Below are 16,154 nucleotides of genomic sequence, written 5' to 3' on the forward strand. Positions count from 1 at the left end.
AGCTATGGATGCCTACTGGACAAACTCAGGAGCATCAAATGGATGCAAATGGAGAATAAACCCAGCAAATCCCGCAGCATCTCCATTGTCAAAGGCAAGCTTCCCAATGAGAGATTCTTCATCAATAACGAGCCAACAGTCCAAGAAAAGCCAATGAAGAGCCTTGGCCACTGGTATAATGCAGACCTCAAAGACTCGAAGCAGGTGGAACAAGTCAGGCAGGATATAGTCAGTTTGGGCTGTTACCTCTGCTCATGTGGCCGATTTCCATCAATGAAGTCACTTTGTCCCATGCCACTCAGCTGGAGAGACCGATGAATGCCCAAGCAAGGAAGTGGCTTGGACTGTTGAGATACCTAATCAGCATAGGCCCGTATGGCAGTGGAGCCCCCTCCCTACCAATCTCAAGCCTGGTGGAGGTGTACAAATGTGCTGAAACAAGGCGAGAGATGACCCCCACAGAATCCCGGGATCCAGACGTCAAGGCTGCTGCTCCAACCCTAGCAAGTGAGCAGAAATGGAAGCCAGCTGTAGCCGTATTTGTGGCAAAGGCCACCCTCAGACACCAGGAAATAGTGTGGCATGTCCAACATGCCAGAGGGGCCCTTGGCTTGGAGGCAACAACACCCACATGGCAAAAGAGCTACTCTAATTGAAAAGTGGTGGTGGAGGAGGTACAGCCAGATGTGCCAAGGCAGTCTTCCAAGCCCAGCTAGGCAATTGGATGATGTGGGAGGGTGTGGAGAGGAGGAAAAAATCACATGGAGCGAGATGTGGAGAGTGGAGCCTAACAGTATAAGCGTCATTGTCAAGGTGACATATGATGTCCTGCCCTCTCCGTTCAACCTACATCTGTGGTATGATACCAAGCCACTCCCCAGTGTGCAGCCCAAGAAACTCTGGAACACATCTTGGTAGGGTGCAAGACCAGCCTGGTTCCATAATAAAGTGCTTGGCGGCTAAATTGGAGAACAGTAGTGTAACCACCAACGCTATGCCTCCAAATGCCTAGATTACCGTCCCGCAAATTACAACCTTCATCTGGAAAGGGGAGAAACGGCGGTCCAAGCCGGCACCTTCAGAAATGGCAAGTAGACCTTAGCCAAAGACTCACCTTCCCATCCAAAATCGTACCAACTAACCTGCGCCCAGACCTGGTCCTCTGTTCCAAGTTCTGTCGGCATGTCTTCATTGTTGAGCTTACAGTCCCATTGGAGGATGCCATTTGCGAGGCATTCCAGCAGAAGAGGCTGCGGTACGCCGATTTATTAGCTGAAGCAGAGGGACAATTCTGTAAAGTGAAGGTGTGACCAGTGGACGTGGGCTCCAGGGGCTTTGTAGCTAGTTCCACCATGAGGCTACCAAGGGAGGGAGGGATCAGAGGACAGGCCCAAAAGAGGGCATCAAAGAGCTTGGCACTGCAGCAGAACAGAGCAGTCATTGGCTGTGGCTGAAGCGTAAGGTTGCAACATGGGCTGTGAATTGACCGCATGGTGCCACCACGCGACTCACACCCAGGTCTTATTAGCCTGTAGTGAGCCAACCTTGGCAGAGCGTGTCTTGTGAGTGGCCGAAACTCACAATGAAGTCCGGGCACACAGCTGATGATGGGTCATATCGGGGGCACCATGCGATCTCTGTAAAGTCCATCCCACCCAAGAGGATACCTACAACACCACACAATTGTTGTGCTGAAATTTAGGGATCTCTGACAGCTAATGCCACAAAGAGTCTTGGGGAAATGTTCAAGCAAACATTTCAACTAATGCTTCAGTGATTTTGGATTCTTTCAGTGAGGTTGTAATATAGAACCCTTGAGATAGATCATTTTTACAATACATATTAAACTTTAACCTGCTTCAAATAAAAATGTGAAAAATGTAAGTGAAAGTGTGTCTATTGGTGGGAAAATTGATACTTTAAATGTCTAATTTGCATTTCTGATCTATGACTTTCTCAAGTGATTTTGCACCATGCATTTCTTTGAAAAGGAGAGTTACTTCAAGTACCTCAATTTTTATAAACATTAGTAACTGTGTCATGATTCTCCCTTCAAAGTCTGTTGAGTAGACAAAAATAATGATGTACAACTGATAGGTTTGACACAATATAATGAACCATTAACAACAAAAAAAAAATTGCTATACGCTAAGGTGTTTCATTCTACTGAAATAGCATCATAACCTTAAATAAATTTGTTTGGATCAGCCAATATAACTCTCCAATTGTTTGTTCACTTCGCAGTGAATTTGTACATGTTTTGATTTCAATTTGTGTGTATGTGTGTGGGAGCAGAGGGGGGGTTGTAAAACTGGCATCCTGCTCATTTTCTGTTCTCAATTTCACAACAGCTGAGTAAAAATTGATTCAAAGTTTTCATTGTCTTAATCCTTCTGAAATTCATGACTGGATGAATACATTTATGTCACTCTTCACAAATATTTGTCTTATTGAATAAACCAATAAATTACAATATAATACCTACAGCACCGATACATTTGCATTGCACATGTAGTTATCCAACAACTGCAATAAGTTTTTCATCATTCTTCGCATTGCATTTCCACATCATCCAAGTGTGAAAAGATTTGCACCACTTTTTCAGTGTGGAAAAATAAAAGCTTTCTCCCCAAATTTACAATTTTATACCTTGCAGCGTTGGTTGATTATTAAATTCTCTCTCAGCCAGTCACATTTCCACTAAACATTATAGTGGCAGCTCAGCACTAACAATGCTAATACTAATGCCCCGCAGTAACAATTGTATTAGATCTGAAAAAGTCTCAGTTTTGTTTATGATGATACAATAAGAGTTGAAACACTCGTTTTGGTATGGAAACGTGTTCAGAGGCAGCTGAAATAGGCTCTGGCAGCCTGTCTTCATTATAAATAAAAAAAAACAAATAAACCGGGGACTCTAGGTTTCACCAACCATCACAATCTAGGTCAAGGATTTTGGGTTTAACTGTATAGCTTGATGTTGTCAAATCAGTTTAGCAAAGGTATATATGGGGAGCATCAAATGGCTATTGACAATGCAAATTTGTGAGATTCTTCTGAGAAACCACAGCTTATCATCAAGTCAAGCCTGCCGCTGTCAGATCCTGCAGGGTTTCAGGGTCTGAGGAAATAAGGTACCGGTAGGTTTTTTACACCGTGTAAAACAGATGACAGCAGAAACACATATAAAGCACAAACAAATATTGCATGCAGGCTGCCTAAACTGTATGACACAATATTATCTCTATCAATTTTGGTAAATTGAAATAAATGGTTGTACTGGGTATGTGATGGAGCCGCTTTCATTGACTGTGTGTTTAATATTTACATCAGGGTCTATTTACTGTAGATGCACCACTCACAGTTACATAACACATTTGCGTATGGTGAAAGTGAGACTTTCCTCCTCTTGACAGGAAGGATGTCCCTTTCACTTTTTAAGTGAATGACAAAGATTTCCTCTGCCTTTTGCTCAGAAGACATATTGTAACTGCACCTTTACTCAAGTCCTCTCCATCTTTATCAAGCCCCCCATCCTCTCTTGGGCTTGTTTTCTCCCTCTCATCATGCTCCCCCATCACTCGCTCTATTCTGTCCCCCTCATTAGGTTGTCAGATCTCATTACAGAAGGAACAGTGCAGATTTAAAGGGGAGAGCAGACTTGTTTAACGGTTTCATGGAATGCAGCATTGCTTAAACGTCTCTGCAACCTTCTTACTGTGCACGTGTTTCTATGTGTCCATTCATAAGAGAGAAGTGAACCATTACACAAACAGACGCCCTAGTGTTTATCTCAAATAATTTTTTTTCTGTCCTTGAAGCTGCATGAGCTGAATTCATTATGCTATGGAGGGTGTTTTCTCACTTTTGTCTTTCAAAGATCTACAGGCAAAACATCAATAGAGAAGAAAATGGCAAAGAATAATTTAATGCGTTACACAGAATGTTAGGGCAAGGCTTAATATGTGTCTAATATGTCTCACCTATCTCAGCCTGAGAATGCTCACTTGCCTGAAATTTGATCAGCAAGCAAAGATTGGAATTAACTCAATCAATGAAAATGTTTAATAGATGTTTAATTTGAAGGCTCATTGTATAGCTGTAATGGAATATGTTTCATTAGTGTTTTGTATTGAGGTTAAGAGCTAATTGCAGTCAAAGTCAAGAGCATTCTATGACTTAAAGTTAACAATGGGCTTTATACTGATGTTGCCAACATGCAGGGGAATAAGTGTGGGATAAACACTGTAGCTGCAGGTGGCAGCTATGGAAACTATCTATCCTAAATTTATCAATCCTAAATCCCCCACATTGTTATAAAAGTATCTTCCAAATAATGCCTTTTGTTTTTCCACTCATGCATTTGCTACATTCCTATCTCACGCACTTACAAAAAGGTCACTATAAATGAAAACAGTCATTAAATAATGTTTTATTGTTGCAGTGTTAAAAAAATGGGGATCTGAATATCTCGGATTATATGCACTTGTATTGAACATACATATTTATTTCCAGTAATTATGATACCAATTATAATTTTTTTATATTCTTTACATTTATTTATGTTTTTGTATTTTATATGTCTTTCGATATTTTTTTACCTTACTGCTGCACATTATGATGAACTACCTCTACTGAACTTGCTGCTGTGTGTGAATTGAAATTTCCCCACTGTGGGATGATTAAAGAATATTCTATTCTATAACATTTTATTCTATTCTACACGGCGAGACCTTCACCCGCAAAAAAACAACCTGACATGATATCTAAGCCTTGAGTTTATATTAAAAATATATCTGAATATATATATTATTATGTATTTGAATGGGAATGATTATACCTCAAATTTTCAGTGCTAGTTTGATCAATGAGAGTGTGAAAGGTATAGGTCAATGGGTTATTGATTTTTCATAGGCTTAAACAAAGCACAAACTATCCATCCGTCCATCCATCTTCTACCACTTATCCTGCACTGAGGGTCACTGGGGACGCTGGAGCTTCAGGCAAGAGGTGGGGTACACCCTGGTCTAATAGTCAGTCAATCGCAGGGCAACATTCACTTACTCAGTGAGTCGGGGCAATTTTCACAATTTTTTCCAATTAAACTGCCACATGTTTTCGGACTGTGGGAGGAAACCTGAAAAACCCACGCAAGCAGGGGTAGAACATGCAAACTCCACACAGAAAGGTCCCACTGTCTGAACCACGGTCCTTCGTGCTGTCAGGCCTAATATTTTATTATGATGACAACAAGCAGTACAGGATAAAATATATATGGAGGATGATGCATGAAAAAAAAAATCTTCCCGTTTTTCCTCTTTTCCACCCTGACTGGAAGATTATTAGCCAAAAATTTGTATCGCATTCCTCCAAAGATACTGGAGAGAGCAATGCTATACTACATAACAACTCTTATCAGCAACAATAGCTCAAAGTGGCTAGTAGATGCATCTGACAAATAGCCGTAGCAGCGAATCTACGCATTCTCACTGTCAACACTTGAGTTACATGCAGTTCTGATACTAAGCTATTAAATAGAGAATGTGGCACATTCATTCCATTCCACTGTTATTCCCAGAGGTCAGAGTCATTAATATAGGCCAAGATGGCTTTTATGACAAGTGGAGATAGTAGAGAGACAAAAATATAAGAGCAAAGGCTGGAGAGGATGAAGAACAAATGAGAAAGCAGGAGGGAAGGTCAGAGTAAAAGAAGGGGGAGATAGAAGAGGGAAGGCACTAAAGAGACGGTATTTAGCCGGATGTCCCTGAAATTCTCCATCTTTACCACCAGATTATGACATATCAAATGCCGCTGCTCTTCTCTAAAATGATATCCATTCAAAGCTGACCTCTAATGAGTATTTAAGGCAAACCCCATTCTGGCTGAGTTGGATAATAGATTTTATTTTTTAAAGTGAATGAGCCTATCTTGGAGAATGCAAAATTAATGTCAACTTACTTTCATGACTAAGAAATTAACTTCTTAAATCATAATTTGGGCATTCGATTTTTGTCAGGCAAAATCTGTAATGGAACAGAAGAGAAGGAGTATAAATTATGTATAATTCCATTTTGAATATTGATTATGATTTGAGGAATTTCACCTCCTGAAATTTAGGTGGTTGTTTGTCATGAATTCCCAATGTGTGATGCCCTGAATAAAAACACACTCCTCAGATTTCATGGTGGCAAGAGGTTAAATTATGGGTGAGACCCATGTTGATCAAACTTGATACACCACAGCCTTTTTACATACTTAACATACATGATGACTGTACTTGTTTCCCTGAAAATGGTTAATCTGTGCTTTCTCGTGCTCAGGATTAGTTGGCCCTCTTGCACCTCCTCATTCATGCTTGTCCTTGCTCTCAATTTGCCACTTCTTTGAACATTTTCCAACCCAGTGCAATAGAGCCCTCTGCGCTTTTCACCCCTTGAAGGCTGAAGACAAGCTGAATATCTTTCTAATTTATCAGTCTGATATACGTAACCTTGTCTTCTTGTTTTGATGATAGCATGGTAACCAATACTGTACAATTTTTGCAAAATCATGAGCTTCTGTATGGTAACACTGTTCAAAATCATTATAAACGGATGTGCAGACCCATACAGTAGCCATTGGCAGTTGAGAAAAGCAAAACAAATTATAAATTTGTGAGGGAATAATTATATTCAAATGGTTTTATCTGCGCTAATAAGGATCCATTGCAATTTTCTTTGTCTGACTTGAAACCTAACATGTTTTTGAGTAACAGAGGAGAAATAAACACATGGGAACTGAGAGAGGAAGACAGCTATCATAAAAAGGGGATAGTTTACAAAAATAAAGCAAAGGAACAAAGAGTAGGTGGGTTTGAAAAGCACACTGTGTGTTTTTGTAAAAAACAAATGCGTAAACCGCATCTCCATGCCTTCCTGTATTGTCATTCTTCCTTTTGCTGCCATCATGCTCGTACGCATTGGCGACAATGAGATTGTGCAGGAATAATTGCTTGAAATAGGCCATATTAACCTGTAGTCCTCTGGGGTGATGACCTGCTTTAATCCAAGAGTGAAGTTTCACAGAAACACACTACTCAATTATAATGTCCCATGCATGGATGACTGTGAATGTGTCGGCCAGATAAGAGAAGAGGATAAAGCAGGGTGAGGCAGCCACCAGCAAGAGAAGGGTGTGTGCAAATGAGATGAGTTGGACCAGATACAAATTGTCATACATTGTGGACAGCTTGAAAAGTGAAATTAGAACCGTAGAAAAGAGGGTGTATTTGAAACTCGTTTTTTTCTAAGTCAGACATGACTGAATTTTCAAGTATAAAAATATCTGCTGTGTTACATATTTAAAAGAAATGCAGGTAAACTTGCCCAGACACCAGTTTTGTTTGGTAGTTGCTATTCTCTTCAGGGGCAGTTAGTTATGAGTAACAATAGATGGGCTTGAAAATCACATACTTCAAGTTATAATATACAGTCTGGGTCAGCACTACTGAAACATATGAGGAAGAATTTTCCCCCTATCAGGGATAAAAGGCAGCATGTAAACAATGATAACATGCTTTATGATATGCCATAAAAACAATAATGAGGCTGTGAAAAATTGATATATTTATTGACAACATTTCTCATGAGGCATTGCAACAGGTGTGTTAAAGTAATTACAAAGTCTTTTCATTGTATTATCCGAATCTGAGATCTTCTTAAGTCTTTTTTCCTCATTTTAAAATAGATATCGGTTCACTGTTTTAAATATGTATATATATGTATATAGTCTTAATTGTTCATGGAACAATGTGTTATTTAAATGTTTTTTTTTCCGATTATGACTTTTTTTTTTTTTAAATACATCCATTCATGCAAAATTTATTCCATCATACTTATCCTACAATCAGGGTTGCAGAATGCTGTGACCTATCTCAGCTGTCACTGGACGAGAGGTGTAGTCCACGCCGGACCAATCACTAGTATATCACACACTGTACACAGACTTACAACTTGTCATACTCTCATTCACATGTCTGGGCAACATAGTGCTTCCTATGAACCTATTGCACGTTTTTTGACCATGAAAGGGAAAAAGGTTACCTAGAGGAAACCCACACAGACATGGGGTGAACCTGCAGATACCATACAGAAAGCACCCCCCAGTTGGGATCCAACCAGGGACCTTCTTCCTGTGAGGTGGAAGCACTAACAACCTAAGTTCCACTTTTGTCTTTATTGCTTATTATTTGTGAACGCATGTTTTATATCTCAAGAAACGTGGATATTTTTTCTTTTGAGAGCTTTGACCATCAATGTCTGTTTTCCCATGTTTCCCTGTCAGAAACTGCAAGGCCCAATCAAAGAAAATTCACACAATCATGTCGTGACTTACATTTATTTAGTTTTTCATGCAGGCTTTCTATTTAAATATCCAGTTAAGTAATGTGATGATCCACTATTATTAATGGATACTTCACTTTACTGCAAACGTCTTTATTTATTTATGTTTTATGGTGAACCAATACAGTTACCAAATGGAAGTTTTATAATTTAGGATTAGACGTACAACTGCATCCTTGTCAGCAGATCCACACCATTTTAATGAACCATTAATATGACCCTCCAAAAAACCCACTCCGACATAATGGCTTACTGCTAACCATGTTAGCAGAACCCTTATCATTTAATTATACACTATTACGTCCGCATTATGGATCACTAATAGGCAACCATCTTGTCATCGCACATAGTGTATTATTCAAATGATTTTTTGCACAAACGTGCCAGGATAGTGTTTTTTTCAAACGCTCGATTTCACTGAGCTAATTCACTGCTGTGAGTGAGGCGACATAGTATTTAAAAAAAAGGTGACAAATAGCTGTGGCTTTTGCACTCTAATGGAGGTGCATTCAAATACAACATCTAGTAAGGTGTGCTGTTGACTTCAGCTGTTGCAATTAAATGAGCACAGTCTCCTCCACAGTCAGTTTTGTTGCTGCTTTGCAAATTTTCTTTGTTTGATTTTCAGACTCCTCAATTGAAACTTTGAATTTAAGTAGTAGTAAATAAAAGATAACAGCAGATTGTGTGTATGTGTAAACTTGCAAAGTTCACTTACTTAATTAATTAATGCTTACAAAGACAGTCCTATCATGTCATGTTTTGAATAGAGTTTCACGTGAATGGGAGAATACCTAGTGACCCATGACGAATCTGACGCAGTGCCTTCTGCTTAATTGTAATTTTCATCCCTTCCCAGTCAGCCGAACTAATCAACCTGATGTCTGGTCTATACTTTAGTTTCATATTTACAGCTATGATTCTAACCCAAATGCTAATGATAGCGTTTAAGGGTAGGCTGGCTAAGGACAGAGTGGAAGCTGTGAATGTGGTGTGACCGACTTGGGTGTTTTCATGTGGGTACGATACGGTAATGGGATTAACATGGCGTACCTAAACCCACATTGAGATAAGCTCAGTGAGGCCCTATTAAAAATACATTGCTGGCAACAATAGAGTTTCGGAGGGAGTGAGTGAGAACAAATGTGTCTGACTGTGCAATTTTGATAGAAAATGTTTTATTCCTAAATGGAACAGAATGAGAAACTAAAAATGAGTACTTCTGAATAAAATGTCACTCAAAATTATAAATCCTAATTAATTCGCAATTTTCAAAACTCAGCAGAGAGCCAAATTACTTCAACTAATTACCAAAGCAATTCCATCGTTTGACTCTGAATACAGAAACACTATTTCACATTCATTCTCACAGCAACACACAAAGTTGTTTTTTTTTATTCGAAGCTCAAAAAGTATTTTCCTCATAAAAAATCCAAAAGATTGAATATGTCAAACCTTATAAATAAAGGATTAATAGATTCAAGAAAGGATTCCCTATTAATTATTCAGATTGTTGTTTGCTGGAATTGAGTTATTAGGTCTAAATTTTGTTCAAAAAAGTTCTGTGAGATGTTAGTAACACAGTATGCTATATTTTTTAAAATATGGGTGAATGTCACAGTATACCAAGGCATTCCTACCAAGCATCAGACACATGGAAAGGATGAAAGATGAATCTTCAAGCAAATAAGCAAAAGGTATTGAAGATGGAAAACAAAAAAAGGAGAAAACAAACTAACAAAAGAAAAAAAAAACTAATTGTAATGGCTTTGCTTGACCAATACATGGAAAATGTCTGACACAGAAAGCTGAACACATGAAGGCTGAATGGGAAAAAGAAGGAATGTGTAATTTAAACACCATGAAGACAATATGAATAATGATTATTGTCTGTATGTATGCAGCTGGTGAGCCATAGAACGGTATGATTTTTCTATAGTCAGCATCTTCAAATGATGATGCATTTCATGAAAATAGAGCATATAATATGTTTCAATAAATATAACATCATCCAACTCAGAACCTTCTGAGCAGGGGGTGGTAAGGTCCTTACCAGTGTGGTTGCGATAGGGACCAGTGTCCGGCCCTTGACTCTGACCGAGGCTCCTCATGGGCCCCTTGTTGTGGTAGATGCGCTCTTCATAGATTGGATCTATGTGGTGGTCCGGGGACCCTAAAGGCCGTAGGGGCTCCTGACTGTGCTGAGTACTATAGGAACCACGAGAGCCTGCAGAGAGGAAGAAAATGATGTAAGGAACTGTGAGGGAGGGAAAATGGCTCAGAAAAAACAGTGGACAATAGACAAGAACATGTTTTAAAGAGAATTTTTTAAGATGGATTTAATGAGAGAAGGATAACAAATATTCGGATACACCGAAGAAGATTTATAATTTTGATATGGAAAATGGAACATTGTAAAGGGAATAAGATGATCTGCACTTCAGAGGATGAAGAGGCAGAAGTAAATTATGTCCAGATTGTAAGAATGGTGTTGAAAAAAAATATACTTGTAGTTTTCCAACTGTGTCACTCTCAACACATTCTCAAATAAAAAAAGAGGAAAGTGGAAAAAAGGTTTTGATGACTGTAAGAAAAAAAGAGGCTTGAAAAATGGTAGACTTATTTTTGATTTTTAGGCTGTCCATTTTCATCCAATTTTCAGTTTTCTTTTGCTGATGGATAGTGTTACAAAGGATCGGGTGACAAAAATGCACCACAATTTTATGTAGTGATAAAGGTGTTTGGGCTTGTATGAGTGACTCTGGATTGGTGAGATGTTCAAGAAGTAAGACATTGAAAAATATGGACTGAAAAATAAACAAAGCAATAACCATAGAGACACTTAAGATTGAAAAAAGGAGAGCAAGAGGGAAACAAACAAACAAACAAAATAGAGGAATGACTATATTTTTTTTAATCTCCACAGCACACATTGCTGGTGGGCGGCAATAAAATAATAAGATGCAGTACCACCCTAACTCTGTTTGGCAGAAATCCCATATTGACAGGGCGAGGAAGACACTGACAACAGCCATTTATTCTTTATATAGCAGAACCAATGTTGTTGGGAAACCACAGAGAGCAAAATTATATGAGGACAGTATGAACGCAGGTCAGTAAGACTGAAGAAACATGGCAGACAATCGTAAGAAATCATGTACACACAGACTTAAAAAGCTATTTAAGACACTGAGGGAAGGAGCGATAGTCCCGCAGAGCAACCATATAACATTAGCTTTTAGTTGATGGCAAATTTTTTGCCAAGGATATTCCAAGGGAATGAATGCGAAGGGAAAGCATACTGTTTTACTCCAAGACTGTGAATCCCCATCCATTAAATGCAGTCAAAACTCCAGAACGTATCAGATCAAATCAAAAATCAATATCTGTGAGGCACTCAGCCATCTTGGCAGCATTACAGCATGGAGCTTATTACTCGTGTCTATTCCTTGTCTTAAATCTCAAGTGTCCAACAAAATGAACCACTACTATGTTTCCAATATTCATCCCTCTTGTTTTTAATCTCACATCAGTTTGAAGGACAGTGACTTTAACCAATTAAATCTATTGGGTTTTTTTTTTTATCCTATAATTTACATGAACTGTGGGATATGCAAAGAATGGAATACAAAATATCTTTATTCTGTGATTATGATCAAGGCAAAAATTTTGGCAATCGATTCTGCTGGATAGAAAGTGAAAAAAAAATACTCACAGTATATCTGAAGAACATTTGCTAACCACCTCAGCTTATCTATCAGGTGGAGCATCTTTCTCTCCCTGCGGGATTTGCCCTCTCACCCCTCCATACCTCGAACATTGCTGTTCCCCTTACACAGTAACAATAAGTGAACCTAGAGGACGTGATAAAAATAAACTTCTTGTTGTGTACGAAATTTCAGTCAAAGCACCTGTTGTGCATTGTCCTTTGAAAGGCACAATAGGATGATAAAAACAGAAATATCAGTGACTGGCTAAATTCAGTGCCTTGCTGTTTAACCTGTTATTTTTTCATAGTATTTTGCATTGCTTGGTTATGTGTAGTTATCGAAATTTATTTAACTGATTGTCGTACCTACATCCTCTAGCATTCCGCTAGGTTATAATTAAACTCACTGTTATTTTATAGCTGAGGGTCTGGATATATATCAGATACGACTGGAACAGATACAACTACAGCCACTTAACTCTAAAATTATGTGGCTCAACTCAGAGTGACACTGCAGCTTGAACAGACACAATTCAAACTCCCCTTTATCCATCCCACTAATATACACCGGTAACCATACTGAGCGGAGTGCCGGAGCTTGTACAAAAAAGGTGCTTTCATTCAATTTTCGGAGATGCAGAGGTCCAGTACATCAGGGATAGTAAGCATTGCTGCAATTTCACTTAATACAGCATCGGATCTCGTCAACCCTTCATTGAATTTTGCACTAAACTATTCGCACCGAATCAACAAGTACAGCTGTTTCACTAGCTAGCTGAGCGGAGAAATGAAAGCCCAAGACACTCTGTGACATAGACATCAAATTTGCAAACACAGTCACTCTCAAAGTGCACTATTCTCTCCAGGGTTGCTTTGCTCGCTCCATCACTCTTCACTTGGTGAAAGCAGGATACTGGTACATATGTACAGGAAACTACATCAAAATGCTCTGCCTCTAATTCATCATCAGACTCGCTGTCAATAAACCATGTTAGAGTGACCAAACCATCTTTATATGTAATCTAGTGTTCTGTCACTGGATCTCCTGCTTGCAGATATTGGTTTTGAGTAAATTCTTTACAGCAACAGTCTAACTTTATCAATCATCCAAAAACATCTGTCAGGTTGTAGCTGTGACCATACTGTGGATATTCATTAGGTTCGATTTTTCGATTGCCATAAAATTTTACTCAATTTGGCCCCTGGCAAATTTGAAGGTTTCTAGCCTTCTACTACCATTTTTTTTTTCATGTATCCATACCTAACTTAATCTTTATCTGCATCATCAAGTGAAAGAAGTCAATTGGGTCAATATCTAACCAAGCAAATATTACACTTTACATTACAGCCCACATTGGTTCAGAAAAGTTGTTTTGTTTTTGTCCCACTTGCAACTAATCTCATAATTCACTGCAACAATGTGCGACAGGAATTCCCTCGTCAGAACCCATAAAATACTTTCATTGAGGTAAAAGAGAATGGAAAATGATGTTTTCACTTCTCTTGACAAAATCTACTAGTTAAAATTGCTTCTGACAAAACATGTGTACTAAGAATGATGTCAGGACATCTAAAACTTGTAAAAGATGTATTGCAGCTGTGTTACTCAAAATCTGCCAGGAAAATGAATGATAGCTTGCCTGAAGCAAAGGTTTACATCAATATCCTGAGCAGAACCGTGGCTGTGGTTAACGGACCGGGCTTTTTATTTGGCTTCCCAACAAAAAAAGGGTAAGATGGCTCCTGTCACACTTCACTTGTTAGCTGTAGTCAGATTAAATGACAATATTACTAAAAAAGACGGATTAATGATGAGGCAGTGGGTAAGAAAATGTAAGTAAAACCTGGTAAGTCAGAACATCAGAGAGAAACAAGGGGCAGAAAATAAATTGTCCTGGTACTGCACTCGATACTTTCTTCAACAGTGAGTAACGAACATAAAGCAGGAGAAAGCTTAAATATCTGACATAAAAACATCAAGTGTAATTTAAACAGTAAACTACATAGGGAAGAGCCCGAGAGAGAGACAGAGATGGTCAGAATAAGCAGGAAGAAACTAATTACAGTTTTGGACACACCCATTAACAGCAAGAATCATCCAAGCTCCCCTTTATTGCTCCTATCCTTTTACTCTTTGAAGTCTTGCTAAGTTAGCTTATTTCTTAATTCATTTTCTTTTACTCACAGTTCCCACTGACTCAAGAATTGGCCTCTTTCTTTCAAACGGAGAAAGAACTTCAAGTAGAGAAGATTGGACAGTGCAATGGAGGAGATGCCCTCCCAAGATGTTTTGATCAGTAAACTATTTAAAAGGATTCAAAATTTAAAGAGCGACTCTCTTCCCTTGATGCCTTTGCCCCGTTTGTGTACTGGAAAGAAAACAAACTAAAAATTACCAACGCATACAGCAAAGATGAGATATTATCAGCAGCAGTCGTACATATTGGGGAAGCGAAACATAATGTCTCGACCCTGAAATACTTTGGGATAGAGGCAATAAAATGTCTAAACTGATATAAACTTCTAAAACGGGAGTTGTTCTGGATCTACACGCTTGGCACACTTGCCCCACAAGGACTGAATGAGGAGTTTGATATAGAACCTTGCTTATAGGTTTGTCTGAAGGTCTGTCCATCTGTGTATCTGTGTTTGTCCGCAACAAATTATCTTTTTGTCTATATTAATTTGTTCTGTTGGTCTGATCCCCAATGTAGATGTTTTTTTGTATCCTGAAGCCCTTCAATCACGAAGGTTGTTTCAGTCCCCATATGTATATTTCTGTACATATGTAAAAATGTAAAAAAGTATCCGTGTCTCGGGTCGGTTCTCAAAAAGTACTGAAGAGAATGTTGTAACCTTACAATGTTATAATGTTAAAATGTTAAAAGGACATCAAATACCCCACGGGACACGCAAAAGAAAAGACGGATCGATCACAGGATTGTTCTATTCTCTTTAAAAATGACGCCACAATAACATATTTGTAAACAAATATTTCCACTAAACATCTGAGGAAGAGACTATTTTTTGCTCGAAGCACGTGTTTTGTGTTATATGTAAAATAAATCATCTTTTATTTTTGGAGTGAGGATATTTTCAAAACTCTGATTATATTATCAGCAGCAAACAAAAATTTACATTATTTATTCTCTCGTGAGTATATGACTCACCTCCTGTAATGCTTCCAGGATAGAATGTGAGCTCACACTCAATGTATCAAATAAGTTTTTATATTGCCAACCATTTTCTGGGGCAGTTAAGTCTAAAATAGAACAAGACTTTATATTTAAATATCCAGGGGATCACAACTATGCCTTGAGGCGGCACCATCCAATGTCAACCACCATCATGTGTCGCCGTCCACAGTCTGTCTGACTATACAAACAAAGTACTTCTATATCATTTACTCATGGCATATCTACAGTATCTTTGCTGAAAAAAAAAAAACAGGTCGCCCCTGGGTATGATTAAATTATGGCAAGAACATGCTGACTGTGTCAACCAAATCAGGATCTTCATGAAGAAAATATCAGACATTATGTATTTTGGGATGTTTTGATTTTATGCTGAGAGATTTTAGGTACTTCTCTAAACAGACTACTCAGACTAACTGAGGTATTTTTCCCATGAGGTTGTCACCCACTAGGAATGCACAAAACTTGAGACATGATTTTTTCAATGGTGCATTTTTAATCACTGCATTATAAAAAATTTTGGGGACTTTGATTGGTTTGATACATTCAAAGAATAAACCAGAACCAAGTACAAAGCAGATTTTCTAAATCAAATGCCACAACATAGCTCATTAAGGTGAATGATCAGTTTCCCACTGGGTCTCATTTAGTCATGTCATTCCTTCACTGATAAAAAGCCCAGGCGTTGGTTAAAGATCAAAGATAGGCCCTCAAGACAAATCCTCAAGGTCATCCAAATGGCTTCAAGTTTCAAAGACCTATCAATTAAGATCCTTACGACTGCTGCATACTTTCATAAGTATGACCTTGTCAACTATTTGAAGGGTATGGATTAGTCAAAACAAATATAAATCTGTTGAAATGCTG

General features: G+C 38.4%; 1 protein-coding gene across 3 annotated transcripts in view; it reads right to left on the reverse strand.

Annotated features, from left to right (window-relative positions):
- Window positions 1-16,154, reverse strand: part of ctnnd2a (catenin (cadherin-associated protein), delta 2a) — a 282,667-nt gene that overhangs the window by 119,741 nt on the left and 146,772 nt on the right. For all 3 annotated transcript variants that reach the window (XM_086151388.1, XM_086151386.1, XM_086151387.1), the window contains exon 11: window positions 10,438-10,611. In XM_086151388.1, coding sequence (XP_086007514.1) covers window positions 10,438-10,611 — 174 coding nt within the window. The remainder of the gene's footprint in view (window positions 1-10,437; window positions 10,612-16,154) is intronic.

Source organism: Fistularia commersonii, chromosome 8 (genome assembly GCF_037954325.1).
Source record: "Fistularia commersonii isolate RoL2024-O1a breed Wild chromosome 8, RoL_Fcom_v1.0, whole genome shotgun sequence".
Taxonomy (NCBI): Eukaryota; Metazoa; Chordata; class Actinopteri; order Syngnathiformes; family Fistulariidae; genus Fistularia; species Fistularia commersonii.